The sequence below is a fragment of the Sander vitreus genome, chromosome 13 (assembly GCF_031162955.1).
Source record: "Sander vitreus isolate 19-12246 chromosome 13, sanVit1, whole genome shotgun sequence".
In the NCBI taxonomy this organism is placed as follows: domain Eukaryota; kingdom Metazoa; phylum Chordata; class Actinopteri; order Perciformes; family Percidae; genus Sander; species Sander vitreus.
The window spans coordinates 21,933,470-21,948,678 of NC_135867.1; the positions used below are offsets into that span (position 1 = coordinate 21,933,470).

A 15,209-nucleotide genomic window follows, 5' to 3' on the forward strand; every position below is an offset into this window, starting at 1 on the left:
TCAGTTGAATGTCTCAAGCTTGTTTCAAGTCTTTTCTTTAAATGTTCAGGTTTGGTCTTTAAGAGGCATGATCAGTGGATTTAACTCTGCTCCAGACTCTCCGTCACTTGCACAGCAGAGTACGTAGACGCCTGACGAGTGAAGAAGGACGCGGCTCTTTTCGGCTTCAAGCGTTTGATTTCTTTTCCTGAAAGACACCAAACGGAGAACTATTGAAAAATGACTCCGATTGAAGTTACTACAGGGAGATCGTCTTGGAAGTTACTCACTCTAGAAAGATTATACTGTTAGTAGGCTTGGACTACTAAACGTAACCATTAGACTCACCATTGTCCACGTAGCTGATAGTGTTAAGTGAATGGACCCGACTGCACAGAACACTGCTTTGCCTGTGCAGCACCCCGCGCCGTCCTCCGCGTCCGTTCTTGCTGCTGCCGTCTTGCCCAGCAGGCTGCTGAGACAGACTCACCTCACCGTCCATTTCGGCAGCAGCCCCTCCCTCAGACGCAGACTTCAGCTCCACACAGAACTCAATGAAGCCGCTCATTAGCTCTGCCTGGTTGACAAAAGGAAAAAAGAAAACAAATGATTAAGTCTGAGCTTTAAACGTATGCGTGATATACAGTACAACTGTACTTTACTTTTCGATGGTCCATTAGTGAACCACAGGCACATAAAAGGGTCACATTGCCAGCCTTGGATTAGCGCCTGGTGCGATTATGTATTACTGCCTCGACCATTATGTAACTCTCTCTCAAAATCTCTTCATCGTCTGTTGGCTGAGACAGTATTTGTCAACCCAACAATCATTAAACAAGGATGACACGTGTCACGTGTCTACAAACAAATATTTGAAATCTCTTAGGTTTCAACAGGAGTATTTAGAGCATCGACTGCTGTGCTCCTCTACAAACGAATGGGCAAAACAGCTGCACCCAATCCTGAAGCCCTCATAAACACTAGGTGCTGTGCGCTCCCTAGAGATGGCTGTATACCCTCTCTTCTTGTTGAAAACATTTGAAGTGTGACACACATAAAATGACTACATCTGTCACAGCAGCAATGACGCTCTTAAATTGATGTTCAAACTACAGCAGAGATGGCAGAGTTGTCAACCACGACAGGTGCGACCCAAAAAGCCAATCAACCCAACATGCTCAACAGTTCACAGTTACACATGCTGGTTGGTGACGCTGTAGGTACAGGTGTCGAATATAATCTCGTCAGAGGATTAGTGAATATAAAATCTAATTTCAAGATCTTATTTCCCTACCTGTTTTGAGTAGATCTTTAGCAACTTGTTAACAGGGGTGCCGTCTTCATCTCCATCAAACTCGAGCCACAGAATATGCGAGTCCCCCTGCTCCTCAGGGTAGCTGTGGTCCCAGGAAAGCTCATTGAATTGCAGGCCAAGCAGCACATGCTGCAAGAAAATGTGTTCAACCAGAGAAATCAGGTTAGTTTTCCTGAAGAGAAATGAAAAACCACCCACATGCACACACACAATTTCCCAAACTGTCAACCAAAGACAATGCAGTGCTCACCTTCTCTTTGACATCCATCACATAAACTCCCTCCAGGCAGATCCCAACATTGACAGCTTTGCGTTTGGCCCTTTGGAGAATCCCTTGCGATGGTTTGTCAATCTCCCCAACGAAGAAGGCGCACCTGTTAATGTAGTTAATGTTAATTTAAACCTAATAAGTATGAAGTGATTTGAGGTATGTGAATTATTTGAGGTAAAACTAACATTTGTGGAAAGAAAAAAAAAGACATTCTTACCCATAATAAGGCAGAGTGTGACATGTGTTGAGGTACTGGTGTAGGAGCTGTGTGGGCTCGGGAGAGTTTCCAGCAGATATGCTGATCTTTCTGTATTCCTCCAAGAGGTTCTGCTCCAGCCCTGTCTGACGGCTCGACTTCCCTCTCAGAGTGGAGAACAAACCTCCACTCCCCATGGCAACATGTACAGGCAGAAACGAAGACAGCTTCTTCTCTCTGTGGAAAGCAGATGAGAGACGTTTGTATTATGCATTGAGTGCATCTTATCTGTGCAAATCCAGGCTGGAGATTATATTAAATTCACAATTCATTTATCAGCATTTACGATATAATCTCATGTTGTCCCTTCCTTCGGTTGCTCTGTCTTTATGATTAACAGGATGCTGCGACAACCAATTGCATCAGTACTTTCATGTGCTAATGTGCTGTGCCGTTATACATTTCTCCTTAAATGATCGGTTTTCTTCACTCCTTCAGGTGTTCAATGTTACAGATTCTTTTTCCTCAAATCACTCGATTTTTTCTTTGCATGCTCATCCCATTTAAATGTCCTTTGTAATATGTTTCATGATGGCACAATGAAGTTCTTTACAGTACTTTACAGTGTAGACAGATGCTGGAGTTTTGACCTCCTCTTCTCAATCACTACCACTCACGTCCTGACATAAAAAAAATCTCCTTAAGTGGGTCAGCTCCTGTTCTTCAGCGTCATAAAAGACGTCAACTGATGACTACCTTGAGATCCTCTGAAAAGACCCTGGTATCTATCTATCTATCTATCATTCATTCATATATATATCATATATATATATATATATATATATATATATATATATATATATATATATATATATATATATATATATATATATATATATAATCTGCAACCAGTAATTATAATACAAAGCTTTGCTGATTCCATCAGCACATATCAAGATTGTCAAGCTTACAGTTGTGTTTCTCTCCTCCACAATAGTCCAATCACATCATAGTTTGAGGTTTTAATTCAACTGTATTGTTAAAAATCATGTAATTTAGGTGTAAGAGACAAACTCAGTGTCTTCTCTCTTTTCTTCTATTGTTGGGAAAGCTTGGAACATCTTGCAAAGTTTAATGGTCAGAGAAAAATATAGAAAGTGACTTTTAGACTTTTGGATGAAGTCCTTATGGTTGTTTTGATACAGCGCATTGTATTGTCTGTTTCGGTGCAATAATTATTACACCCCAAATAAAAAAAGATTTCTTTACAGAATGAAGCTGTAAAACAGTTACATGGGACACAACAGACACAAACCACAGGGATACACAAACTTAAGGCATTAATACAATATAATGAGACTTCCTCAGAAGTATCTATCCAGAAGTATGTTTATACTAACTGTAGGCAGAGTGTAAAGTGTGAGTACCTAAAATAACAACGGTGACTACTTCCCCTTACTTTGCATGCATGTGTATCATACCTGCAGTGATATACAGGCCCTGTCAAGTACTTCTAATTCTCAGCTCTTTAATCACAATCACGTCTCTAAAGGCTTTACAAGGACTCCACTCCAATCAAAAATGTAATTTTGTGCATTCTTGTACTTGGCACTTAAAAACCAACAAGTAACTAGAAAACACTGCTGTGGCACAGTATGAGTGTTTGTGTGTGTTAACAACATATTAAAAATCAAGGCCCACTCAAACAAAAAAAGCACTGTTGACCTTTTCTCACAATGCCTGTGGATTTTCAAATTGCAACATATTGTCGCTGATTGTACTGAAGTACTTGAAACTGCACAATCTACCAGCTGCTCTTTAGAATATGTGGGTTGGTTTTTGGTTTGGTGCTGATCTCTTTTAGTACATTAAGCTGAAGTGGAAATAAACAGCTGGGCATACTTCTTCATTTTCTAAAGAGGCGAACTATAACCAACTGTGAACTTCACAAAATGTCCATTTAAGCAAGTGCTGGAGCCAAGGAACAGAAAGTCAAGTAGGCTCATGTGTTAAAAGGAATGCTGTGTGTGTTGATTACCTTACCAGAAAATGTTAACATCAATGTACGTGCATATGGTTACACCTCAGTTATACAGTTAAATAAATTCCTGTTCTTCAAAATAAGTTTCAATTTCAATAATATATTTCAATGCCAACATTAGATATAATCCGTAATTTACTTCAAATAGGCTAAACTGTTAAAAGGATATTTTGGGAAATACGCCTGTTAACTTTCTTAGATGAGAAGATACTACTCTCATGTCTGTCGGTTATATAGGAAGCCACAGCCAGGAGATGACTGGTTTAGCTTAGCATAAAGACTGAAAGCAGGGGGAAACAGCTAGCCTGGCTCGGACCAAAGGTTAAAAAAAAAACATTAAGTGGTATCGATCTGTCATCTAAGTGAAAAATGTCCAACAATGAAAATATTCCTTTCAGAGAAACTAAAGGGTCAACAACGCGATCATCTATAGAAATCAAAAAATAGAACATACCTCACAGTAGTAGTAAATTGTTGCCCGTCCAGACCAGTTCCCTCATCAAGAGCAAGAGACAAGGCTCCGAGAGCCGTCCAGTGCTCGGGGTCGCAGGGGTATCGACCAGTGAGAACTCTGTCCCTGGCCTCCTCATATAGAAGCCTCAGCACTCCCTCATCATATATCTGCTCAGGAATAACACCATGACAATTAACCAACAGTTAGCAGGACAACTAGCTCAGTTAGTCTGAGGACAACATCTTTGAGTAGAAAAGAAACTGAACTTTAGAAATCTACCAGTAAATCATTAAAGCTCACTCAGCTTTTTTTTTTTAATTTTTTTTTAGTCAGATGAACTAAACATTAGTCTTACATTGCCAGACCTTACTCCACAGCGCTGCAGAGTAAGGTCTGGCTCCTCCACACATACACTCCTGTATAGGAGAAAAAAAACAACACTTCTGGGTTGTTTGCATTTCTTGAAACAAATCAAAATCGTCTTGGGCGCTAAGCTCCGGACGCAGTGACTGTGGCTCTGCAAAACATTTGCACCCCCGCAAAAGAAAACGCCACATGAAATATTGAAGGAAGTTAACTGTTCACACAACACAGTAACGTGAGCTATTTAAATTAGCTGGATACATGGTTAAACGTCATTTGCTCTTACCAGTGTATCACCGTGTGTATTTTGTCCATAGCAATCCCCGCCAATCAGTCCCAAAACGCCCCCATTTGATAGTAAATGCGGTGAATGCCGTTCTTTGTACATCTTTACAATCATTTCCCGAAAGAACCAAGTAGGCTTGCCTTGTTGCACCATCCAAATTTTCCTCAAAACTTGCCATTTTCAGCGTGTAGCTTGCTAGCTCGAAGTTTGTTGTGGTTTCCCAAAACGCACAGAGTTTTGCGGATGTTCCGGCGATTATTCAGTAAATGAACTGTCGTCGATCTAGATTAACTAAACATGGACTGGACAGGGATGGATAATAATGTCTTATTAATGTAGTCATCGCTAAGATTATTAAATGTTCTTGCAGAGAATTAGGGTTAATGGTACCTGCAGCTCTTTCGCTTTAGGATAAAACACGTTCCGACGGTACTGGAGACATGGTTCATCTGAGGAAAAAGCAGAGGACAGTGATGCGTTAGGGTTCAGGCGACCATTCTGTTCGTCCGATTGTCACTGGGTGAGATTCATCAACACCGCCCAGAGTGGAGGAGTGAGGATATTGAAACAAACACTATGGTGCATGTGGAATAGAGGATGGATACCCGACGGGCCAGGCCGGGTTCGGACTGATATTTAAAAATAATGTTCGGGTCGGGCTCTGTCACATCAGCGCGATAAGGCATTGAACATTTTAAATTTTAAAAAGCTTATTATGTAGGTGCGTGCCTGTGTTAACGTGCACTTGTTGCCCCGTGAGCGCTGATGCGCTCATCTGTTGACATTTCCGAATGCCTTCCTACAGTTGCTTAATAAAAGTGGGCTTTCCACACAAACAAACGTATGTGTCATTAGTATGAGAAAAAAAACGAGATTTTAACTGTGTTGGGCTCGGGTCGGGCTCGGACAGAAATATCTTAATGCCTGTCGGGCTCGGGCCGGGTTCGGTTACTGCTCTGTCTACATGCTCCAGTCTTTATTTTTGCTTGTTCAGACACAGGTGTTTATTGCTTATCATGCCAACTCCCTCTCTTTCCTTTTATTTATTCATTCCAAACAAACCTGACAGCACTTTTACCCTAAGTGAGCCTTTAAGCACCAACAATTTGTAAGTAAGATACAAATCCACAGGGAACAGCTGCAGAAAAAGAAACTGGCTGTGTCTTGCAAGAGCTCTTGCAAGAACTCCGTCAGAAACCAGGTTACGTGCATACATACCACACAAAAAAACACGTTTCTCCAGCAAAAATCTGACTTCGCAAACAAAGTCCTCTAATCCTTACCGTACTCAGTTTCTTGTTCAGACGACTTCCAAAATAAAATTAGCTCATTGCAGAAAGCTGACAATAATGCAGTTACATAATGCATGTAAACACAGCGACATAAAGACCTCACCTTGTGAGATGTCTTCCTCCGAGGCCTCAGTGAAGCGATAGAGCAAGTCCTGCCACTGTCGACACAGTTTGTATGGTTGATGCCTTAGCTTTAACTGCAATTCTGAGGAGTAAGGAGGAGGCAAATGTAACACAGTGAGATGCGTCTGTTTTCCTGCTCCGATTCTTGTGCCGTTTGCTTTTGTAAAACTGGAGAAAGTCAAAGTAAGGTACAATCATTTAAAGAGTAAATGACCATCGGCAAAGCCACAAAGTAAACACAATTCATTTTTGACATAAAAATTGACTGACATAATTTTTAAACTAAATAATTACTTTAACAGTTACAGTTGTTAAAAGCTATAACACTTAAAGCTTTAGTGCATAACTTTTTTTATATTAATAAACGTCTGTTACATTCAAGCCATTGCCAAATGAGTTGCTACAAAGCTAATTAAGACTATCAGCTCCACACAACTCTCTCTGTATTTCTCAGTATGACTATGTTCAGAAGATTGTAGCGTCCAGCCACTTTCGGGCGCAGAAGCTCGAGTGAAGATAATGACCTCTTCTGAAGAGTCCATCATGTTTTTTTTAATACTCTGTGTCCTCCTTGGCTACTAGCAACTGCATGGAGGATGTTGGGGGCGCGATCACGGAAGGCTTGTATCATGTGGACGCGCCAACAGTTTTGTTGTCATTACTTAGAATTCCTCATGGGGGCGACAGAAACTACACACTATAGCTTTAAATACGTAAATTATACATACTGTATTAAACCTGCTTATACCATTTAATTCCTCATTCAAGGAGTGTACTGTTTAATGGCTATATCATTTAGGCTTGTTCAGGACGATATAAATATAATAGTCTTTAATATTTTACGAGTAATATTTTTGATTCTTTTAAAGAAAGAAGCACACATATACACATACTGCCAGATGAAGAGTCGCAGCATTTATGAGTTTGAAAAGTGTGGGGAAAAAGTTCTTACCGAGTAATGGAGAAGAAAGCCAGAAGGCAAAAGCATCCTGTGCAGACTCAGGAATATGGAGAGCCTCACGAACACTGCGGCCCAACTCCTGCACAGAGACACTGCCAAGCCCTTCTACTGATAAGTGCACTGCACTGTCACCACAGAGGTATATAAGCACATCTTGAGCTGTGTGAACAAACACAAATAACCAAAAGTAATTAAATAAATTGCAAAGACAAGTAAGCCAAAGAGAAACAACACCATATCCAATTTTTTATCTTTCTTTAAAGTTAATTTGCTACAAATAAAAATAATACATGCTAGAAAAGCCACCAAGGACTGATTTCATCCTCCATTAGCTACATTAATATTTGCTGCACCGTACCACGGGAAAGTGTTGCGGAAGAAGCAACGCTTCCTCTTTGCGAGTGATCATCCAATGAATCTGGAGGAAAATTGCAGTCCTCTCCTTCCATCTCTACTCTGAAACACAATGACCAAACACAAACTCATGTGCATTACAACATATATTACAGAAACAACCTAAAAAAGTCTGTAAACCTAAACTGGAAAAGTAGTCCATAGGAGATGAGTGAAAAAAAATTAACGCTGATGTATATATTCACTGGAAACTCCACATTTGTGGTAGTTTTCAGATGTGTGGATGTAACACCAAGTATCTCAAAGTATGAGATGCACAAATGCCAACATGGGCAGCACGTCTGCAGCTCCCTCCTATTTAGCTATGCAGAATGCATTACCCATGCTTCCCAAGCTTAGCTGTCTGATGTGGGACATAAGACCAGGAGGGATTCCTTTGATCTAAATGTGGGATGGGATGGGACGCAAAAGTGTGTCAACACAGAACTTCACAAGATTTCCTAAAATCTAAGTTATCTATGTACAGCTGGCTAACCAGAGTAGCTAACTATTAAAGGAGTAACATTAGTCTCATATCTTAAAATAAAGACCTAGTAACTGCTTCATCAATGACTTGACAGACAGTAGCAATATTAGGGGGGGGTCCTCACCCACTAACCCTTTAGTCATGTTTCATAAATAAAATGCACATCAACAATAAACAATAAGTAATCATGCTAATGTATCATGCACAGCGCCACCATGTGGTATTATTAGACTGAAAAAGACCCTGTATCGTCAGAACATCCCATTCGACTACTGTTGACCTCACCCTGTTGAACTAGACTTGTTGTTTGGCCTTAACATGTCAGTTATTCAGCACCGTTTATATGGTCTTCAACAGGACATCGAGCATTTATATAACGTTAACCATTAATAGCCTAACATTAAATACAGAGAGGCTAACTTAACGTTATGTCCTAACGTTAAATGCATAAACAAACCCAAACAATAGATGAAATATCCCAGGGAACTAACGTTATTCAACGCCACTAACTGTAAACTCATTTCGTTAGGGCGAGGGAAGCTAGCTATTGTGTAACGTTAACGTTATTGACATTGTCGCTAGCTAAACATTAACGTTACTGCGATACTTTTGATACCATCAGTTGATGGCGATTTTGTCACTTTAGAGCTAACGTTAGCTCCACTTTGTTGTTTTGCACAACATTCTGACATAACGTTACGTTACTGTTAATAGCGAGTGAAGGAACAAAATGTCTCTGTTGTCCACCTACCTGCCAGTCTTGGTGAATTCCCCTCCACTTGCTGCTTACGCACTGGATGGGAAAGCTAATTTTGTAAATAACGTTTCAGTAGCTAGCTAGCTAATCTACGATTCGCTGTTATTCTCTGCCCTGACTGGGCAGCGGCTAGTCAGTTGTCTAAAACTAGCTTTCCGGGCAGCTGCAACAGTTAGGTGGTGTGACTGTAATAGATTCGCTTATTCTGAACCGCTCTTTACTGGCTGTGACAGTCACTCTGCAAGAATTGAAACACCACTTTAACTAAGATATACATGCATGAAGTATTCATTAAAATAGCTAAGATAAAGTGTTCCAAAGTGTTCATCGGGAGATAACTTGAAAAAAATATGACTGACAGACTGTGTGTATAACGAACGCTTTTACACGAGCGAGAATGATTCAAAACGGCGTGATCTCGAGAATGACTCTAATGTCAGAGCGCGCATATAAGCGCGCATCGTTGCTCCTCCACGTAATCCAAACGTCATCGCGTCTGTAACTACGCAGGCAGATTCTTTTTATGCATCTGTTGCCTGGGTAATTGCTAACAATAGTTTGCAGCCAGTTATACCATGAATTTGAATATCAAATTTTCAATAAACAGACTCTGCCTCACGGTGGAGGAATAAATGTCCTTTACTAATACTGTAACTTCAGTCCATTGACTCATGCTTTTATGATAATGTTTGAAGCCAGTGGACAGTTGTATCATATTCTTTTGATTGGTTTGTCCTCCAGGTGGACAGAAAGGCCATACAACTCTAATGCAATAGATTACAACATTATGCAAAAGTTATTGTTGTTGTTGTAAGTTACAGCCTCAAAAATGACAACGACAAGGACAATGCACAAATAACAGCAATTCTAGTTAAAAACCAGAGAATCAAGATACTATAAAGATGTACAAATTGAAGATTTTGCTATAAGAATAAATGGGCTCTGACATCTGTATTGCGGATTCTAGACCTATGGTGTACTATTTGTTTGAAATCAGAAGAGGTCTGCCTATCCCCAGAAAATCATTCAAGACAGTCATGTTTTTAAAATTACCTTTAATAAAGCTATTCACATGGGTGGATATTACAAATATATTCCAGAGATTAACCAATATTTTGTTTTTGGTAACAAAGAGATTGTAGAATATTTCTCCTGCATAATTAATGAAATGCTCAGGGACATTGGTAAAGAACACAAACTCTTCATCCAAGTTTGAAGTTATATCACTAATATTACATATTTCTTCCATTAGCAGAAAAAAGCCTTGGCATAGTTCACTCTGCATCTTACATTCACCTGACGCAGGTGTCTAAATGCAAGGGCAGCAGGTTGAGTATTAACAAATGGGATTAAAAGCTTTAACAAAGGTGTCAGAACAGAGGACACACTTGATGGCTTTCACTGCATTACTGACTTTGATTATATCAATCTTCATAATCCTATTCCTTTCACTGACAGGACGAAGAGAGGCAGGGAGAAATTAGCAACTTGGAGCACTTGTTATGGAGTATGACATCTGACATGTGAAGTGTTATAATGTCTGCATGTCATTAGAAAAAAAAGACCACTCCATAAGGCAATTAGTAACCTCAAACTTTAATAATTCATCTGTTATACTATGTAATAGTCCTGTTGCACAGCAGAGCATTGTGCCTCGTGTCTCTCTACAATCAGCTTTACATCCTTGTTTTATAAGATCAAAAATTATTTTTGTACACTGCCTCGTGAATTACTGTTTTCCAAATGACTGATTGGTGATTGTTGTTACTGCTTTTGACACAGACTCTTGAGAATTAATTAGCAATTCATGTCATGTTCCAAAGCAGTGAAGTGATTTTGTGAACGTGTGTAACTGTTAACAAATATAACAATAAAGAAAAAAAGAAAAAAAAGAAATGAGAAATAATTAAAAAATTGAGGGGTATTCACAAAAACGGTCGAAATCATCTTTTCTTATGTTATTCAGTATGTGGTTTACAGAAGGGGTATAACAGCGTATCGAATTTGAATGGGAAAGTACAGTATTATAATAAACATTTACTTTACCTGTGATGGTCATCTGACAATGAAAAATACTATCCCTAAATCTGTGAAATTCATAGAAATGTGTGATTAATACTTTCAATTTTAAATAATTAATTATCATTCATTAGTTGCCTTCTCTGTGTAAAAAGTATTTACATGAGTGTACATTATTTGTGGTTTAAGTTGAAGCTGGGGCTGCAGGAGTGCCCTCTTCCACCTGGTTTGTAAGCAGGAAGAACTTCATCACAGGTTCGATATATTCCATGATGGTCTCTTTCAATGGTTTCTCCAGCAAGTACCCTTCTGTCTCAATCTCTGTGTTTTCATTCCCTGCCACTGCCTCCATGGAGGTCTGCAGGAACCGCAAGCTCACCAGCACAGAGGCCTGGGAGGGAGGAAGGTGGAGAGATGTGGGAGCAGGTTAGATTTAGAGCAGAAGAGCATCATCAAAGATCCACAAACACTACTAAATGGAAGTGGCGATTGATGGAAATTGCATAAATTGTGCACATATCAGACCCAATGAATGAATGAGGAATTAATTGAAGTTCACTCTCAATCAAGTCCGGATTCTCATAAATAAAATCTTTGAGTTATAAAATTGCATCTAGTCTTGCGTATACTGTACATGCAGAATGGTGGGTTGTTGCAGCACATTCTTTCCCTTGCTTGTAAAGACATGACACAATGTTAAATAGTGTGGTTTTATAACACCATGGCAGCATTACAAATCCCTAAAAAGCTAATGCTATTCCTCAACTATCCTCCAACATAAAAGCTCCCTTTAGCACCAGCAACTCTGCTTAAAAACCCAGTGAGTTTAACTGTAATTCTTTTTATAACATACCTGTAAGAGGAAGACTGACAGTACTCCAGTCCCAATGGCGTTCATCAGGCCCATGTAGTAGTGGACCAGGGCCTCTCTGCAGCCTCGGAGGTAGATGTTGAGCTCCTCGGTTTGGTAGTCATAGTTATAATGAGCTGAGTTGTTGGTGAGCTGAAATTGGATGCATGGCCGTGGAGAGCTGGGGTTGCAGCAACTGAATGGGACTCCATCTAACAAGTAACGGCCATCCACGTTGCTCTTGATGCGGCTAATGAAACAAGGGAAAGATATGTTTCAGATTATATACAGATACAGTATAATAACCAAATGTTTTTCCACAAATATCCAGAGATGGGAAACTCGCCCCACTACACTCTATAATATTGTGCACAACTTACTCTTTGACTTCCTTAGAGCTGAAATCAAGGTAGCGGTTGCTGATCCACTGGACCTCAAACCAGTCCCTGAAGTCATTGTTTCCACAACAATGGAAGTCCATCTGCAGGCGATCGATGTTCTGTTTGTGGAAGCAGCGGCCCGGGGTGTCTGTGTCCTTGTAGAAGCGGATGCCGTTCCTCAGGCCAACCTTCAGAGAGGCCTCCAGACTGCCCTTCATCGCAAAGCTCATGATGACAGCGAGCAGCATGAGCACAGTGAAGAAGCAAGAGACAGCGAAATAGGGCTTTAACATGTTCTTCCAGCGAGGAAATCGCCCGGCATCCAAAGCATCCTGACAGATCATTGAAGCAAAGTAGTTGATACCCAAGGAGGCCAGACCAACAATCATGAGGGTATTGGGCACAACATGTATGTCCGAGTTATCCATTACCTGTAAGTAAGTCACACAGTAATGTAATCAATAAAGATTATATTTGTTTGCTGTAAGGATGCAAGGGAATTAACATACCTTGTTAATATTATGCATAATTTTTCAACAAACGTGTAAAAATATGCTGTTTTACAAATGTTAGTACTTGACAGAAGTAATGTGGCCAGAAAATTCACCTGGAAATTTATGTTGGGCATCAATTTTCAAACACTCACAAATAATTCAAGTTCTAGCAGTTATTACAGAAAATCGTTCCTACTGAAGCTGTATGTTGCAGGTAATGAATCAAATATCCAGCCCTGGCTGCAATTATAAATGTATAGGTGTAAATTATAGCTGTGTTGTGCCTCATTTTATTATATCCAACTAATTCAGCATGACTTTGTTTAAGTTATGTGGGTTTCAACAATGTTTGACCACACAACATGTGTTGATGAACTCTCAAAGTTTTAAAAGGGTTAAGAGTTCAGCCTTTTTTAAAGGGGAGATCTCCTAAATGCATGCATAATATATTTCATCAGCAGCATTACAGTCAGTCACAAATATTCATCTCAGTTGAATTAGAGTTTAATGAGCACTGAGCAGCTCACTTCAAGCACAGCTGTGTGGCTCAAGGGCACCTGCACAGTGAGGTTATAATATACAGTATATGAGACTCTGAATTGTGTGCAAAAGTCTTTGTTAAACTACGTTCCAATGGTTTTTTGGAGAGGATCTTTGCACAAGTCCATAAATCCTCGTACAAAGTGACTAAAGTGGTTGATTTTAGTCAAATGTAATTTTGAAGAAGACAATAGTTGAATAAGCTCGCATTGTTAAAAAGCCCTTCTTGGTGTAGAGATTGTCCTTATAGTAGGCTATGTGTCTTTTATTTTATTTTTTCATTCGTATGTCCATTTACACTTTTTTTTTATAGCCATGCAAAAGAACCCCAGCTGTCAAGGGATGAAACAATCAAAACAGATCAAAAAGGGCCATTTTTGTACTAATACCTGATATAGTGTTAATAACACAGTGAAAGCTGTAATGCCATAATTATGTTTTTGTGGCTACAGATAATTGAATTGTGCAAACTATTTAAATGTGGGAATAAAATACATACAAATAAGCTCAAAACTGTGCAGGTTTGTTATTAATGCATAGTTGTAATGACGGCCATCAGGAGCAGGGATTAGGGTGATTAAGACTGACATTGCCTGGTTTATTAAATGATGAGTAAGGATCCAAAGTGGGTCGCAGGTTTTACCTCTGGTTGGTCTCCAACAAGGACATTTATTTGACAGTATCAGATTTAATTTTCATCCAAAAAGATTGTGCCAACAGTTTTAAAGTAAGTCAGGCACATCTAAATCAGTAAATTAGTGTGTAATCAACTGTATCACCGGTACAACATCCAAATATGCCGCCCCTTAATGTAGATCTTTACTGGTACTTAGAGTTAAGTAGTGTGTTATCTGTTCTCTCTTTCATGACTATAATCAGACCAAAGGCAACTAGGCGTATTGATTTTCTTCCCAGTATGAACACAGTTCCACTCACTCTATGTAGTTACACTGAAACATCATCACATGTCACTCACTTTTGCAATTAAATTATAAGTAATTACATTATTGATGTTGTAATTTGTTGATAACTTATACATAAAAAATAATCAAAAACAACAAAGCTTTGGAATTATGAACTAAGTTTTAAAGTCTTATGCAAAACTTGAGTACCTCTGCCCTCCTGCGGAGCTCCATCTTGAGGATGCAGCCCAGGCTGAAGGTGATAGCCCCGGAAACTGTGGCACACCAGGAGAGGAGCCACAGTCCCTGGGCTAACTTCACCCTTTTCTGAAAGGGGAACTTCATCTTCATCACCACCATGGTTGCAACGAGGGAATCCGAGTCTTAGCGGGGGGAATAGGGGAAGGAGAGTGATGAGGAACAGGGGGCGATGCTGTGCTTTGTCTGCGAGGAAGAAGGACAGGTCAGAGGCAGGACTCTGAAGGCTCAGAGATAAAGATGAAAAAAACTGAAATTCAACATTGAATTGAAATGGAAAAAGAACAGAGCAGGTACAATTAACACCACACTGATAATAGCTTTCTGAGAGCAAACTTTTATCCAAAAATGAAAAAAGTCAAGAGAGGTAAGTGCAATCATCCTGGGGAAAGGAGGTTTTACAGCTTCACAAGTGGTGCATCTCCAGTTAAACAGATATTAGTGTATTCAAGTTCACCTTATTTGTCTCGCCAAAAAGTGCTGAAAAATGTCCAGTTATCTCCACCGACCGCTACGTACCATCCAGTGTGCCACACAGTGGATTTGGCACACTGGATTTGGTAAACCTGGATGCAGGGAACGTCTTACCACTAATGCCTTACCTATCCTATTAAACTGGTCTGTGAATCCAGGCCATTGTCTGCTGAGCACCCATCACTCATACAGAGGGACAAGAATGACAAATTGAACCTGACAGAGATATGGATAACTGTGTAACACTTGTCCTCACAACACAACTTGGAATCCACACATAAATTAAAATAAATTTGAGATTAAGAATCAAGACAGCAGGAAGAGGGTCTTTTTGCCACCCTGGTACCTTGCCTTTTTATACAAGCCACAACCAG

General features: G+C 39.7%; 2 protein-coding genes across 3 annotated transcripts; both read right to left on the reverse strand.

Annotated features, from left to right (window-relative positions):
• Nucleotides 1–70: 70 nt before the first annotated feature.
• On the reverse strand, nt 71–9,230 carry frmd8 (FERM domain containing 8). 2 transcript variants are annotated; one of them, XM_078266863.1, is made up of 11 exons: nt 8,913–9,230; nt 7,640–7,732; nt 7,273–7,440; nt 6,301–6,402; nt 5,296–5,354; nt 4,257–4,423; nt 1,783–1,998; nt 1,545–1,668; nt 1,274–1,423; nt 328–556; nt 71–187 (listed from the first exon to the last, which is right to left on the reverse strand). In XM_078266863.1, exons 2-11 carry the CDS (start codon nt 7,728–7,730, stop codon nt 81–83), a joined length of 1,413 nt encoding a protein of 470 aa, XP_078122989.1. In that variant the 5' UTR covers nt 7,731–7,732; nt 8,913–9,230; the 3' UTR covers nt 71–80. The 2 variants fall into 2 exon arrangements, with proteins under 2 accessions (XP_078122989.1, XP_078122988.1); XM_078266862.1 differs by having other exon boundaries at nt 7,640–7,737; nt 8,913–9,229.
• A 1,891-nt stretch (nt 9,231–11,121) lies between these two features.
• On the reverse strand, nt 11,122–14,463 carry rom1a (retinal outer segment membrane protein 1a). The gene is made up of 4 exons (XM_078266760.1): nt 14,314–14,463; nt 12,168–12,598; nt 11,791–12,037; nt 11,122–11,328 (listed from the first exon to the last, which is right to left on the reverse strand). Exons 1-4 carry the CDS (start codon nt 14,461–14,463, stop codon nt 11,122–11,124), a joined length of 1,035 nt encoding a protein of 344 aa, XP_078122886.1.
• Nucleotides 14,464–15,209: the final 746 nt, after the last annotated feature.

Bases quoted from the DNA above. Each gene is read 5' to 3' on its own strand.
- frmd8 (XM_078266863.1), bottom strand. From the start codon at position 7,730: ATGGAAGGAGAGGACTGCAATTTTCCTCCAGATTCATTGGATGATCAC. The intron at 7,441-7,639 runs GTACGGTGCAGC...TTGTTCACACAG, and splicing joins TTCCGCAACACTTTCCCGTG to CTCAAGATGTGCTTATATAC. The intron at 1,424-1,544 runs GTGAGCACTGCA...ATTTTCTTGCAG, and splicing joins TGATGGATGTCAAAGAGAAG to CATGTGCTGCTTGGCCTGCA.
- rom1a (XM_078266760.1), bottom strand. From the start codon at position 14,463: ATGGTGGTGATGAAGATGAAGTTCCCCTTTCAGAAAAGGGTGAAGTTA. The intron at 12,599-14,313 runs GTACTCAAGTTT...ACTTACTTACAG, and splicing joins AGCTCCGCAGGAGGGCAGAG to GTAATGGATAACTCGGACAT. The intron at 12,038-12,167 runs GTAAGTTGTGCA...TTGTTTCATTAG, and splicing joins AGCTCTAAGGAAGTCAAAGA to CCGCATCAAGAGCAACGTGG.